Source organism: Tasmannia lanceolata, unplaced genomic scaffold (genome assembly GCF_043159265.1).
Source record: "Tasmannia lanceolata isolate RefF3 unplaced genomic scaffold, GAP_Taslan_0.1 ptg000037l, whole genome shotgun sequence".
Lineage (NCBI taxonomy): Eukaryota > Viridiplantae > Streptophyta > Magnoliopsida > Canellales > Winteraceae > Tasmannia > Tasmannia lanceolata.
Window position 1 is genome coordinate 14841475 of NW_027518714.1, and position 14548 is coordinate 14856022.

The window sequence follows — 14548 nt, forward strand, 5'->3', positions numbered from 1 at the left end:
GTCAATTCATAATGTCTTCCCCCCTTGTTTTATGACAAACATCCCTTCTTTTTTCTTCACAACACAAACAGTAAAAGATAAAGACTCCAAGGATGAAACTTTATTATATGCTCTTCTTATTATAGTATCATCTTTTTCTTGTATACCATACAAAACTGAGAGAGGAGTGATTCAGACTACATGGCCTTGGGTGGGTATTTGATGGCATTTTTTACAATCTTTTTAGTAGCAGCATCTCCCAGATCAACCCCACAGATATCAGCCAGCCTTATGAGATATAACAAGACATCAGACAGCTCTTCTCCTAAATGCTCCTTGTCAGATTCCTCCCAATTTGGCAACCCCCTGGCCACCTCCCCCCTCCATTGGAATATCTCTGACAGCTCCCCAACTTCACCAACCTACACATTTCAAAGAAAATAGAAACCCATAAAAATAAAGTGAAAACCCATTATATTTCAACTTGGCATTGTCAACATCATATTAATATTGTCATTTGTCTCTATAGTATTGCTTGAGAAAGTATAATATTTATGAACAATTTGGTGGTAATAGTCAATATGCTCCTTGATGAAATGATGATTAGATATCATCTCTGAAAATTTTAAGCTAGGATTAAAAATGGAATGCTGCCATGTTATTTTAAAGCTGAAGACACATGGCATGGCAGGCATGGAAAATGCATGTATGGTGTGGACTCTCTCTCTCTCTCTCTCTCTCTCTCTCTCTCTCTCTCTCTCTCTCTCTCTCTCTCTCCAACCCCCTACCTATTAAAATAAAGGACTTCATTATTTCATATAAAACCATAAACCATCCTTAGCAAGAAAGGAAATTATGGAAAATATATTTTTCATAACTAAAAAGTGGTTTTTGGAGAAAAAGTATATGATTGATTGCACTTTTATTATATTTTTTTTATTTTTTGGTTTTTGATAGGCAGCAACTGCTAAAGACACAGAAAACTAATTTTATGCTGAGAGACTCTACCCTGTATCACAATTACATACAACAAATCCTTTACATATGCATTGTTATTTTCCCCCTCTCTCTCTCATTTTTTCTTCTCTCCCCTCCAGTTGGAAGTACCCCCCCTTCCTTTCTGTCTCCCTCTACATGAGCGGGCGGATCTATTCATTTTGTATTCAAAACTCAATTCCAAATCCAGATACAAAATTTGAGGTATCCAAACGGGCCTTAAGTTTATTTGCAAGTAATGTTTATAATAGTTTAAAAAATGATATACTTTAATGGCTCCCAAAGAGGCCTTAATGTTCCGATCTGCAAATAAGAACAACTTAAAATAATGTTCTCTCTGCAAATAAGGACTCATTTGGTGAAATCCAAAAGGCCTTTACTCAAAGGATGATTGAAATACAAAGAAAGTAGATCTAAGAATTATGAATAGGTAATAAAGCTAAGATTAATTACCATGGCAAGAAGTAGATTCCTTGGGCTATGGTACTGCTCCCAATCTCTGGCCTTAGCAAATTCCTCAAGCTTCCTTGAGAGCTCTTTCAAACTTAGCTCCACAGCCTTCTCTTCTTCTTTTTCTCCTCCTCCTCCCATACTTGGTTTTTTGATGTGTGGAGAAGGGGGGAGGTCTTCTAGCTTTAAAGGGGAAAAATTAGACCAAAAAAGGAATATTTGCAAATAAAGTAATAAAAATAAAAAAGGGTGTGAAAGTGGGGGGAAGGCCCCCCATATTTACTGCATGAGATTCTACCACGCACCATGCAAAATGGGCAAATGGCCAACTACACATGACTAAATAAGGAAGGAATATTTCTTTAAACCATCTACAGGGTCTTTTGACGAAATCTTGAAAGATACTTCTTTTCTAATTAATTATTTTCCTTGCCACACACTTGTAAAGAGAAAGCTAAAATTAGGTCTAGGCAAATCCTGCCCACATCAAGCATTGATGACCACACATCTCTTTAGATGTCAATTTTTCTCTACTTATTTTCAAAGAGATTGAGTCCATTTTTATGGTATAAAAGGTTGAACAAGTGCGTCCAAGCGCTGTAAGATTTTGGCATAAAAAAAATCAATGGATTAAAGACTTCTTAAAGGACATCTTTACATCATGCTTTATCAAACGTCTAGAATCATCTGATCAGAGTAGGACCAAGGGGCAACAATATCCATGGACCACATCAATGTACAACTAGCAATGGGTCCATCCATACGGCTAGGTTCCATTTCTTTTGAAGTAAAGTGGGCGTAAAACAAATTTTATGCCCATTTTTCCACTTAAAATACCCCATTTTACGCCCAAAGAAACAGAGCCCGTCTAAAGATTTTTCTGTTTGCAAATAATATTATATACCCACTGTCTGCAAATAAAAACACTTAAACTTCAAAATCATTACCATGTATGATTATATATGCAAATAGCTTTTAGGGGTGACCAAAGATGCCTTAAGACTGCTTATTAACATGCTATTTTATTATTTATCTTGATCAAAATCAAGTAATAAGGATGATATGGGATAATTAAGTCATCTAATGATATGGTATTTGAATCACTTAAGAGAATATAGTACAATTGCAAACCAAAAATTCCTTAATATTTTAGTACTCACTTGAGAGAATATAGCACAATTGCAACATGTTTATAATTGCAGACCAAAAATTTCCCAGGATTATCAATTATTTAAGTGTCTTGTCAATGCATGACATAAAGGCGCTGAAGGTAAGAAAAAGAAAAAAACAAAGAAAGCTAGAAAGAAAGAAAAATAATTTACTTACTGTGAGTGAATGTTAAAATGAATATGAAAAGTAATTGTAGGTAAAACAAAAGATTTACTTACTGTGAGTGCCAAACCATTCGTCTCATGGGCCCTATAATGGAAGGGTCACAAACCCAAAGGTCCCTAACCCTTTAATTTGCAATGATTTTTTTTTTTATACAGTTAATTTTAAACTTGCTCAACCCTCGATCCATCTTACACCTTACAGTATGAATGGCTAGGATCGCCCAGTGGAGAAGGCTTTTATGTGTGTGTGGGTGTGGGTGATGTGTGTGGTGGGTGTGGGTGGTTTGTGGGTGGGGTGTGTGGCGCGTGGGGGGGTTGAAGCTGCTGTGAGGACCCATGAATGAATTGTTAGGATAGATAGATAGATAGACAGAGGTATTCATAGCCACAAATGAATGGTTAAGAATATATAACTAGACAACTAAGTTTTATTTATTATGCTTGTGGGATTTTCTAGGGACTTTCGCAGAAAGGCATTTCATGGCTGGCCGTTGCATGATGGCGTAGGCACCTCAGATGAATTAAATGAATAATACAATCTGCTGAAAAGTGAGCCTGTATGGCTGCTCCCTCATGCATCATGCATCCAGACGCGAAATGCTTTTTTGCGAAAGTCCCTAGCAAATCCCTTGTTTAAATTATCCTAATTCTACTTTTCCTTTGCCATTAGTGTTAGGGAATTTGCTAGGCAATTTCGCGGCTGAGGAATAAATGAATAAAACAAAATCTGGTAAAGAGAAAGCCTGTGTGCTCTCTCATCCAAAAGCCGGATGCAAAATGGTTTTCCACGAAAGTGCCTCGCAAATCCCTAGTTTGAGAATCTAATTATAGTGAGGGAAACTTCAAAAGAAGAATACGGTGCCCATCCAAAAGCCGGATGCAAAATGGTTTTCCACGAAAGTGCCTCGCAAATCCCTAGTTTGAGAATCTAATTATAGTGAGGGAAACTTCAAAAGAAGAATACGGTGCCCATCCAAAAGCCGGATGCAAAATGGTTTTCCACGAAAGTGCCTCGCAAATCCCTAGTTTGAGAATCTAATTATAGTGAGGGAAACTTCAAAAGAAGAATACGGTGCCCATCCAAAAGCCGGATGCAAAATGGTTTTCCACGAAAGTGCCTAGCAAATCCCTAGTTTGAGAATCTAATTATAGTGAGGGAAACTTCAAAAGAAGAATATGGTGCCCAATTAGAAAGCTGGAAGCTTTACGGGGGGGAAAGCATATAATTGTGACGTTTAACCTAACATTAGCATTTGAAGATATCCCAAAAAGTTCCATTAGATATCCATTAATCAATGCAGTGGGAGTTAAAAATGTTCATTCAAAGAAGTAATGAACATTCGATGATGGTGGTGGCATTAAGGTATACTTGAAAAAAGGCACACAATATTCGAACACAAGCGTGCAATATGTTTTAATCTTTTATGGGGCCCACCTGAATGAACAATTCAAATTATGTTGATTAGATTAACCTATAGTGGGTCCATCATATGGCAAATTTAGGCAGGAGTCGGAGTCGGGTATCCTATTTTGATTTTCATTTCGTCTCTCCAAAAAAACAATTAAAAAAAATGTTAAAGTAAAAAAATTACAATAAAAATTTTATCCCGACCAGGAGCGGAATCAGGTGGGAAACAACTTCCGGAATTTGCACTCCTTTAATTTAGCCCCAGTGTCAATTCCGCACCTTTCCTTCCGTTTATTTTTGGAACCTAATGCTGGAATAGGGAGGCATCGGAATAAGATGCCGACTCAAGCCGCTATTCCGGCAATCCGAACGCACCCTTATGGCGAGTTTTGGGGTTATGGCTAATAAGTGCTTAGGTGGATAGAATTGCAAACACACAATAGAAGAAACGGCGCGGGGGGAGGGGGAGGATCTTGAATGGGCGAGCAAGTTCAGGATTGCAACACAATAGGACGTTTGCACCATTAAATTGGAAAGAGTTGTGATCTGAATCTTTGGACACTCCTTCAAACTTACATTGGGAGTGACATTGAGGTTGCCTCTAGACCACACAATCTCTTCAGACAAAGACACCTTTGTTAATCCATCTGCTAATTGACGCGCACTCTAGTAGTAAAAAGGACCTGAGGGGCCCTACGAGCATATTAGAGACTTAGTGTTTGAGAAGCTCAATGACATATTTGGTCTCCCTGAGAGTGAGTAGTTGGTGTAGGCACCACTTCTATCCCAAAATAGAGCCGTCACTTTCTCACTACTAGCAAGCCCATGTTCTCTTCGAACACAACTGAATTGAGACAACCGTGTTTGAGGCGTTTGCTTAAGGCCATATATTGCCTTGTGTAGACGACATACATGGTTGGATCTATCTGATTCGACGAACCCAAGTGGTGAATGACATGAATCCGATGGTGTGCCCTCACCATTGAGTTCTTGCATGGGCACTTTCAGTTTATCATTCCTGTATATCTAGAGGAATGCTAAAGTGAAGATCCTTGTAAAAGCCCAATGGCAAGGGCATCCCATTGGATCCACGCCACCATACAAAATTTATCTTTCCTTTAATTATGCATTCTCAGTGCCAGTATAAATGTAGTGGGATGACTCAGATCCAATTGGAGCGCCCTTGCTGGTTTTTTGAAGGCACATCCTTCAGTTTAGCATTCCTCATATGAGAGAGAGAGAGAGAGAGAGAGAGAGAGATTTGAATGTTTTAAAACAAATTTTTATTGCTGCTCAATATTTCTTTTTTTTATTATTACATTTTTGAAACAATTAAATCCTGTATTGGTTTTCCATTTTATATCAAATAACCCAAAATAAAATTACAAATCTTGGCATTTATGGGACAAAATACCAGACTTTTCATGGCTGCCGACAACTATTTCATCTAAGTGAACTGTTTCCCCACTATTCACTTTACCTACGATCGGAAGTGAAATGTCTCCATTGTTCGGTCCCTTGAAACATGTAGGCGCATGAATACCACACGGGGAGACAAAGTTTGGTGGATTAATGACATGTCTTTATCCTGACTCACAAAACAAGGGGTAAATGCATAAGGGAACACTCAAAGCATAACAATCATCACATATTGGAAATGTTTACCCACGACCAAGTTGGTCAAGAGTACAGAGAAAGGAAGACAAACAAAGGGGAAATATAGGAAAACGACGAATCAAAGAGGGAGAAAATCAAAAATCTCCAAAGAAGCCTGATTCACCCCAACCATGGCTAAATGATCCGCCTCACAATTAGCCGTGAGACGGATGGGTGACCTTCCCACATGGTCTCGAATCTCCTTGATTAAATTCGCGAATTTCCACGGCTGTGACCTGCTCCCACCCAACATCTAATGGTGTTAAGAGAATCACTCTCAACTATTAATCTGTCCATCATACTCTCTTTAGTGATTTTAATGCCCCGAAGCACTGTTGTTATACTTCCACCTCGTTGGAACCCTTCATCCCAATGGGGGCCCGAAAAAGCTCATTTAATCTCACCCTCATCTCTAAGCAGGTCTACCACTACAGCCGAACCCGGGTTTTCAATGCTTGACTCGTCAAGATTTAGCTTAAGCCACCCAGGGTCAGGAGCCACCCAAGTAGGAGTAACTGACTCCTCCCTCTCTTATACAAAGCTAATATCCTTCTAGTGAAGGTTAAAGAAAGAGAAGAGTTTGAAGGATAGTAGAGCCTTCACCCACGATATAACTAATGAGATAATCTTGGTGAATGTAAAGATGTGCCCTTTGGTTAGGTTTTTTAATAGCCTTGCATTTATCCTTCCAAATAATCCAGATCAAGGCTAGCATCACCGCTCTCCATAAGATTCTCCCTTTCAGAGGCCATGGCACACTACAAGAAAAAAGGTTTTCCCCGGCGTTCTAGAACGCCGCTAAAAGATGGCCTATCCGCCGGTGATCAATTTGCCGGCGGATATCCGGCGGTCATACAACCGCCGGCGAACATACTGTGGGGAAAGATGTTGCCAGCGGTTTTATCAAACCGCCGGGGAATAACATATATTGCCGACGGTTAAAACCGCCGGCCAAGTTCAGAGAAAAGTTTTTTACGAAAAATAATGCCGGCGGTTAGAAAACGATTTTTAAATTTATATATTTTTAAATAATTTTATTTTATCGTTTTTCCCAATATAAATCTGAAAAAAATAAAAAAGATTAATATATCCCGAAATTTTCACTTTCCGAGAAATTCCCGAGAGATATTTGTGACATAGACTATGGGCAGGCCATTGTCTCTTCCTTGGAGACTGCTGTAATTACCTTGACAACTCATTGCCTGTGTGACGAGTTGAAGAAAATAGCCCATCCCAACACAGAAAAGACACTGCCAGCCACCCCATCCCAACACAGAAAAGACACTGCCAGCCACCTCAGTGGTTCAATGAAAGTTAGATATTGGCAAGAGATATCCTATTTTTCACAATTTTTTTGAATGGTTATATTTTTCACAATTAGAAGTTACGATCCAAAGAATGTGCCTCCTTTTCTTCTTTTGAATGCTGTAAGAAGCATTATCCACAATTAATGCCTAAAATTTCCCTTATCAAATCTGACTGCTGCTGCAAAAACAAACAAAACAAATAGCAGACAGACGTCCATGAGACTCTAGGCACATGAAATATTTTGAGTTTTAAGAAAAGTAATTTCCAACGATGATGAGAACTTTATACCAGCCATCATCAGTTGAAATCAAAACTGATAAACTTGAATAAAAAATTAGAAGTAACAGTACACACTGATTAAAACATGACTAAATAATTGAGCAGAAAGAGGAACTCTACAGTAGAAGAAAAATGATTTAGCAATTAAAAGAAATGCTTATTCATGTCAATTAAAGAAAAGAACAAGCAGCAAGTTCTTGTATGGACCATTGCCTTTTTGAGTTTCATCAAAATTATTTTACTCTTATAGTCATTATTTATATCAGTTAGAAATGTTTGAAGTGTGAAATGTCATTTATGTAAAATTGCATGAACCAACAAAAGCCTACTATCTAATTGAAGTAAAATTGTCCAAAAGACACATCATATATACAAATATAGTCAAGCGTACATTCAGAATAAGCAACATCACGTACATTCAGAATAAGCAACATCACAGTGCTCATGAGCCCTGAACACAACACTAAAACTCAGCACAGCTTGGCTAGCTAAATACATGTAATTAATGTAAAATTGTCCAAAAGCCACATCATATATACAAATATAGTTGAGAGTACGTTCAGAATAAGCAGCATCACAGTGATCATGAAAAAGGTTTGAAATTTCAGTTTCGGCCTAAGCCAAAACCGAAATTTTGGTAATTTCCATGTAAATCTAAAAATTTCGGTATAAATTTCGGTTTCGGTCCCGGGCTGAAATTTAAAACCATGCTCATGAGTACCCTAACCCTCACACAGTTTAGCTGCTAAATAGTCAAAACAAAGTATAGATAGTAAAATAAAGAAAATATTCAAAGAAAAAAAAAGACGGTAAGGACAGAAAGCAAACCGTTTGTAATGAGTTGGGGTGAGCACTAGATTGTGTTGGTGGTATCACCAATTGTTTTAGGCGTTCATAGACATAGAACTGCAAGCAGAGAAAAAGAAAACCTTGCTAAAGCATTCAACCTCAGAAGGCACGGGAAAAGGAAAAACAAATGCCAGAGCTAATGAATTCTAAACCTGGTGAACAAACCCATGATATATGACAATCCAATAAGAGGTAACTAAAGTAGATACTAATACAGGGGTAGATACTAATACATGATTTAATAAATAAACCACATTGAGCATTAAAATCACAATATCAGATATTTCCATATGAGAAAAACGAAACCTCATCAAAACCCCAAACCCCATCTTTCACATAAAAGAGCTGAGAACTCCTAGATCTATTACACTGAACCATATCAAAAACCCAAACCACATCAAAAACCATATCAAAACAGCATCTATTACACTGAAACCACATAAAAAAAACACAAACCAAAACTCAAATGGAAACGAAAATCCAAAATCGAAACCCCAAGCTCAGTCAATGAAATCGAAACCCTATATACATCCAGGGATTTCGGCGAAGAGAGATAGAAAGAGAGAAACCCCGATGAAACCCTGATGAAATGATGAATCGTTTTGGAAGAAAAGAGAAATCGTAGATGTAAAACGAAAGTACCTTCTCCTCTTCTTCTTTTTCCACCCAAATCTCTGGATTTAGTTTAAATTGAAAGGGTCTGAGAAAGGGAAAAGGTTAAAATGAGAACCCTAGATAGATTGGGGAAGATAAAACGGCCGGATTTCTCCACTCAAAGAGGGAAAAACAGAGGTTTCCGCGCGAAAGGAAAAAAAATGAAAATAGGGTTTCCCACGGGCAAAGCTTCAGATTCGCAACTTCGATCTTTTTCCCCTTCTTTAAACTTATCCCGGCAGCCTAACTTATGACCGCCGGGTAATACACGTTTTCCACGGCGGTCAAAACCGCTGGGGAATCCTCCAACAGATTTTACCATTTTATGTGGGAACCTTCGTTGTATGCCGGCGGTTTAATCTTAACCGCTGGGAAATAGTCATATTTAACGGCGGTGTTTAGGACCGCCGGTGAATATTCGCCGGTAATTACAACTTTTCTTGTAGTGGCACTGAGAACCTACTTTCCATAAAGTCTATCAACCGACGAGGAAAGACCACCCAAGACCATTGTCCCACTTCTTTTACCATGCCACCTATGAGTTCTCTCTCTCTCTCTCTCTCTCTCTCGTTTTCTCATTTGATTTTTTATGCTCACAACAATGTTACACCGAACTTTAATCATGGTATACTTAGAGGTGTAAACCGATCACTTCAGATCGGATTGGAGCCACCTATGTTTTGGTCGCAATCGGATCCGCTTCGGATTGGATCCACTTATTAATTGGGTCACAATCATGCTGGGTATATAATATAACCCATTTTATGTTCTATATATAAAGCAACCCCTAGTGTATCTCTATATATAGGGGCTGGAAGCAACAAACTTGGTATTCCAAACCAAATACCTAGGGTGTAATGCTTCAAGCAACAAACTTGGTATTTCAAACTAGATACCTAGGATGTAATGCTTCAAGCAACCTTGCTTCTTGACTCTAACAAATCATACGCCATTGGATCCTCTTTAAAGTTCCCGTCCATAAGGATGTCCTAGGTCCTACTTATGTTGTACACAAGTAGGTCTTAGGGGAAGAAACGTTAATGAAACGCAAAGTGTGAAAATGAAGTGTTGTTTGTCGTCAACAAAGCCTCATAAATAGACATAAATAAATGAAAATACGAAGGGAATTTTCGTACACCGACACCCCCTCAACCACGCTCCATGGAATATTGTGGCTACGTCTAGGTCACAGTCCAAAATAATGTTGGACATTAGGATTTGAATCCAATTAACATGGATTGGACCTACATCTTGTCCATTAATGTCCGAATCATTTAGATCCGCAATATCCTAAAAGTTTCACAGATATTCTATAGATATATGATAATATTTTGAAAGGTGAAGACGATGATTGGAAGCTGTAGGTTCTTATAACCCCGAGTGGAGACATCAACTTGTAGCCTTTATTTATTAGGTTGCCATTCTTTTATTAATTCCATTTGCTTTTGCGAATTGATAATTCCACCTCCTCCTTCTTTGTCTTTTCTTCAAAAATGAATGGTGGGAATAATGGTCCCACCCCATCACAACATGAGTTTTGTAAAATGGTGAGCCCCACCCTATCCATAGGCTTGCGCATGTGTAGATATCGTGGGATCTGCTCCATCAAAACATGAGGTGAGGTGGTGGGTCCCACCCTATAATGGGTTTGAGACTTTGACGGTAGTGCTTCCCTGCATCCAAAACCCTAGATCGGACGGTCATCTCTCTCACCACCATTCAGTTAAAAACGGAGGAGAAAACCTAATATTCTCTCTTTTAGCAGAAAAAGATACCCTAAACCCTAATCCCTAATCCCTCCCTCTCAGATCTTCAACCATGGTAAGAAAATCTCTCATGCTGCTGTTTCTTCTCTTATCCGTTTTCTAGGGTTTTGATTCGGTTTTTTGTTCTGTTTGTTTTGGTCTATTTGAAGCCTTTTAAGAGATATGTAGAGATCGGGAGAGTCGCTCTCGTAAACTACGGAAAGGATTATGGAAAGCTCGTTGTGATTGTCGATGTTCTTGATCAGAATCGGGTAAATTTTCTACCAATCTTTCTTTTCTTATATGATTGTTATTGAATTATTATATGATTACTAGAAAGATTCCGAATTTTTCAAGGCTATTATTCTAAAATCTCCCACCCGATCTTGAATCTCATCAAATAATTTAGGTCCTGTTTGTTTTAGATTCTGACAACCGATTATTGGACTCAAATTTAGTGTAGGTTTTGGTCCAATAATAGGTTGGGGACTCCACAATCGGTTGTCATAATCTAAAACGAAACAAACAGGGCCTTAGTGAAGCTCTATCGAGGCTCATGAGAGCTTCTAAGCCCGCGAATGACATTGAGGGAATCCCTCTCGTCTCTAAGAACTCCCCCAATTCCTGCTGTTTATGGGTTCCCGATACTAGATCCGTCAAAATTGAATTTTAAAAGTCCAGAGGTAGGAGGCTCCTGTTGAGATTGGATTTTATAAAGTTCTTGTTTGTCCAAAATAGACACATATTACCAAGAACTGATATCTGTAAATGGTCAGTGGAATATGGATCATTGGACTGCATTTCTACCTCAATTATCACTGCCATTTCGTTTATCAGCATTAGACTGCATTTCTTCAACTTCTTTCATCTTGTCATCTTCTCCTCTCTAGGGTTGTAGTTGGGATGGAATTTCATGTGACATATATTTTCATAAAGCCCGAACAGTAGACTGCATTTCTACTTTCCAGCACTATTATCACTGCCATTCCGTTCACAAGCAGTAGACTGCATTTTTTCTGTTCCTTTCATCTCAGCATTGCCTCTTTTCTAGGCGTATGGTTGGGATGGATATAAAGTAATTAACGAGTTTTCGGGTTTAAAAAAATTGCAGGTTACACATGTAAGTCTTTCTGTGTCTGGATCAAGTTGTTCAATTGCCCAAATCTTTTTTGGATTTTTCAGAGACATTTTAAACCTTGTGAAACTGTGTAATAAGATTTTCCTCATTCATCTTTTTGGGTTTTGAACAGCCTTTTATACATTGTGACAGTCTTTATAATGCCTTTTGATTTTCTTTTCTCTGTTTTTTTTTTTAAATTTTGATCACACAGGCCTGGTAACGTGAATCACAAAATTGGGTTAGGTAATTGTAATTATTTACATGGTGCATTGAAAACGCAAGGGTACCAAACTGGTGAAAACATGGTGTACTTGAAACTAGAATGAAATCAATATGGGTAAAAATGAAGATGTTCATATAAGTTATTGTCCTTAAAACCATTAAAAAAAAGTTGTGTGCTTAACATGATATGATTGATTCTAATATGATATGATATGATATGATTGTTTTTTTTTTTTTTGAATGGTTAATATGATATGATTGTACATCATAATGTTTCAAAATATTATGATAGATTTCATAAAAAATAGTATGCATCCTCCATAACGTTTCAACATTTGTTTTTAGATTGCATAAAAGAAATAACAATTTCTGTTGGGTTTCTCTTTTACTTCGGTATGCTTAGCAAATAGGCTTCAGATTCTTACCTTCTTTTCATGTTTACCAATAGGATTCCTTAGTTATCATTGTGCTAGGAACATAGGAATGTATTGCTCTGAGTTGCTTGAAATTAGTCAGAAATCAATGTGGGTACCCTTCTTGTTAATATACTGGCATGGTCTTTAAAGATTTCATAAAAAAAGAACAAAATAAAAAACATTTTCTCTTTGATCCTCTTTCTCTGACATACATTTACCCAATAAGTTTCATACTCCCACCATATGTTCTGTTTATGGACTGCTGAATTGGTTCATTAGTTACCTTGGTGCCAGGAACATTGGAATTCATAGCTATGGTATTGAACCACTGTGGCATCGTGTTTCTTACCACTTTAGTTCCAAACCATTGCTAACCTTAAATATAAAGGAGAAAATTGGCTCCCATTTCATATTCGATGGTTATGTGGATTTTACAGGCTCTCATTGATGCCCCTGAAATGGTGAGATGTCAAATGAACTTCAAAAGGCTTTCACTGACAGATATCAAGATTGATATCCCAAGAATACCAAAAAAGAAGTCTCTTGTTGCTGCCATGGAAGCTGCAGGTAACAAATTTGAATCTCCTTGACAAAAAGAATGAATCACAATATTCCTATTCGCCTATTAAAAAGAAGTGTCATTGATGGTAGATGTGAAAAACAAGTGGGAGAACAGTTCATGGGGCAGGAAGCTGATAGTGCAGAAGAAAAGAGCTTCTCTCAATGACTTTGATCGCTTCAAGGTCATGTTGGCTAGGATTAAGGTTTGTGAAATTTCCTTCATCGTTCACCTTTGGTTAAAATAAAATAAAATAAACCTTAAGTGGTTATTCAAGCAACTTGATTGAATGATAAAAAAACTCGAACAATTAGAAAATAACACTCTTTCTAGACTACAAAAACATGGATCTTATACTTAGTAAATTAACTGACGCTCATTCAGTTAGATGAGTTGAAGTTTTGTAATATAGTTTGGATTTGTAATTTCTCTCAAGCTTATATGTGCAATGTTTGTGTGCACAGAGGGGTGGAGCAATCAGACAGGAGCTCGCGAAGCTGAAAAAGCAGGCTGTGGCTTGAAATTTTAGGAGGCTATGTTAAGTTGTGATTTGGGTACTGTTATTTCCATCTAAATTTCCTTTTGAGTTTTGGGATTAAGTGTGATAGTTGCAATTTTTTTTGTACCAGTGCTTAATTTGGAACATTTTTGGGAATCCATTAGATATAAGTTTTGTTGAGACCTGACTTGACTTCAGAAGTTGCCTTGTTTTTTTTTTTTGTTGCCTTGCAACATGTAAAACAGTTAATTCAATCTACAGAGGGAATGATTAATCCTATGGAAATGATTTTAGCCCTTCTCCAATCTACAGAGGGACAACATATTATGGAAACCTCAATAGATTGGAGGGTTGGGATCATCCTATGGAAATGATTTTTGGGACACAACCTATTTATGTTGTGGCCCATCAAAAGGATGGTTTGGATCATCCTATGGTGTGGGCCGTACAGTATCTTTTTTTTTAATAAATACTGGACTAAGCTGGCTTACACCATATAAAACCTCATGTTATCTATCCCTGCAGGAGATTTGCTAGGGACCATCGCAGAATGGCTGTTGCATGAGAGAGCAACCACATAGGATATTAAATGAATAAGACAAAAGGTGAGCCTATGTGGCTGCTCTCTCATGCAATAGCCAGTCCGCGAAATGCCTTCTGCTATGGTCCTACCAAATCCCTATGCTGCCAATTATCAATGATGTGGAGAATATTCTCAAATCTGCTTCTCTTTACGGCTCTTTTCCTGGTTTCTGCAAACTGTCTCTTGACATGGTTGATCTAGTTTTTTATATTTTTCACACCTCATTTCCTATAAGCGAGTGGTTGATCTATAGGCCCAACACCAGCCACCTCCAGCCGAACTAAGGTCAGTACTTAGGCTAAGGGCACAGGCAAAAGGCAGGGTGTTACGAATTTAACCGGGTAGAACTCACCCCTCAAAGCTAGCCATTAGAGGGAGGTTGCCCATTCCCTTATGACCCATCCACATCCACCTGTTATTTCTAATGTGGGATAGTTTGCTTTTGTGTGGAACCCCAACAATCTCCCCCTCCACTTCCCATGAGATACTAC

General features: G+C 38.0%; 2 protein-coding genes across 2 annotated transcripts; one reads left to right on the forward strand and one right to left on the reverse strand.

The window, feature by feature from the left end:
• Window positions 1-71: 71 nt before the first annotated feature.
• On the reverse strand, window positions 72-1587 carry LOC143860773 (uncharacterized). The gene is made up of 2 exons (XM_077371588.1): window positions 1429-1587; window positions 72-401 (listed from the first exon to the last, which is right to left on the reverse strand). Exons 1-2 carry the CDS (start codon window positions 1564-1566, stop codon window positions 177-179), a joined length of 363 nt encoding a protein of 120 aa, XP_077227703.1. The 5' UTR covers window positions 1567-1587; the 3' UTR covers window positions 72-176.
• An 8989-nt stretch (window positions 1588-10576) lies between these two features.
• Window positions 10577-13658, forward strand: LOC143862282 (large ribosomal subunit protein eL14y-like). The gene is made up of 5 exons (XM_077373300.1): window positions 10577-10734; window positions 10829-10930; window positions 12854-12983; window positions 13068-13180; window positions 13440-13658. The coding sequence occupies exons 1-5, from the start codon at window positions 10732-10734 to the stop codon at window positions 13494-13496; spliced, it is 405 nt and encodes a 134-aa protein (XP_077229415.1). The 5' UTR covers window positions 10577-10731; the 3' UTR covers window positions 13497-13658.
• Window positions 13659-14548: the final 890 nt, after the last annotated feature.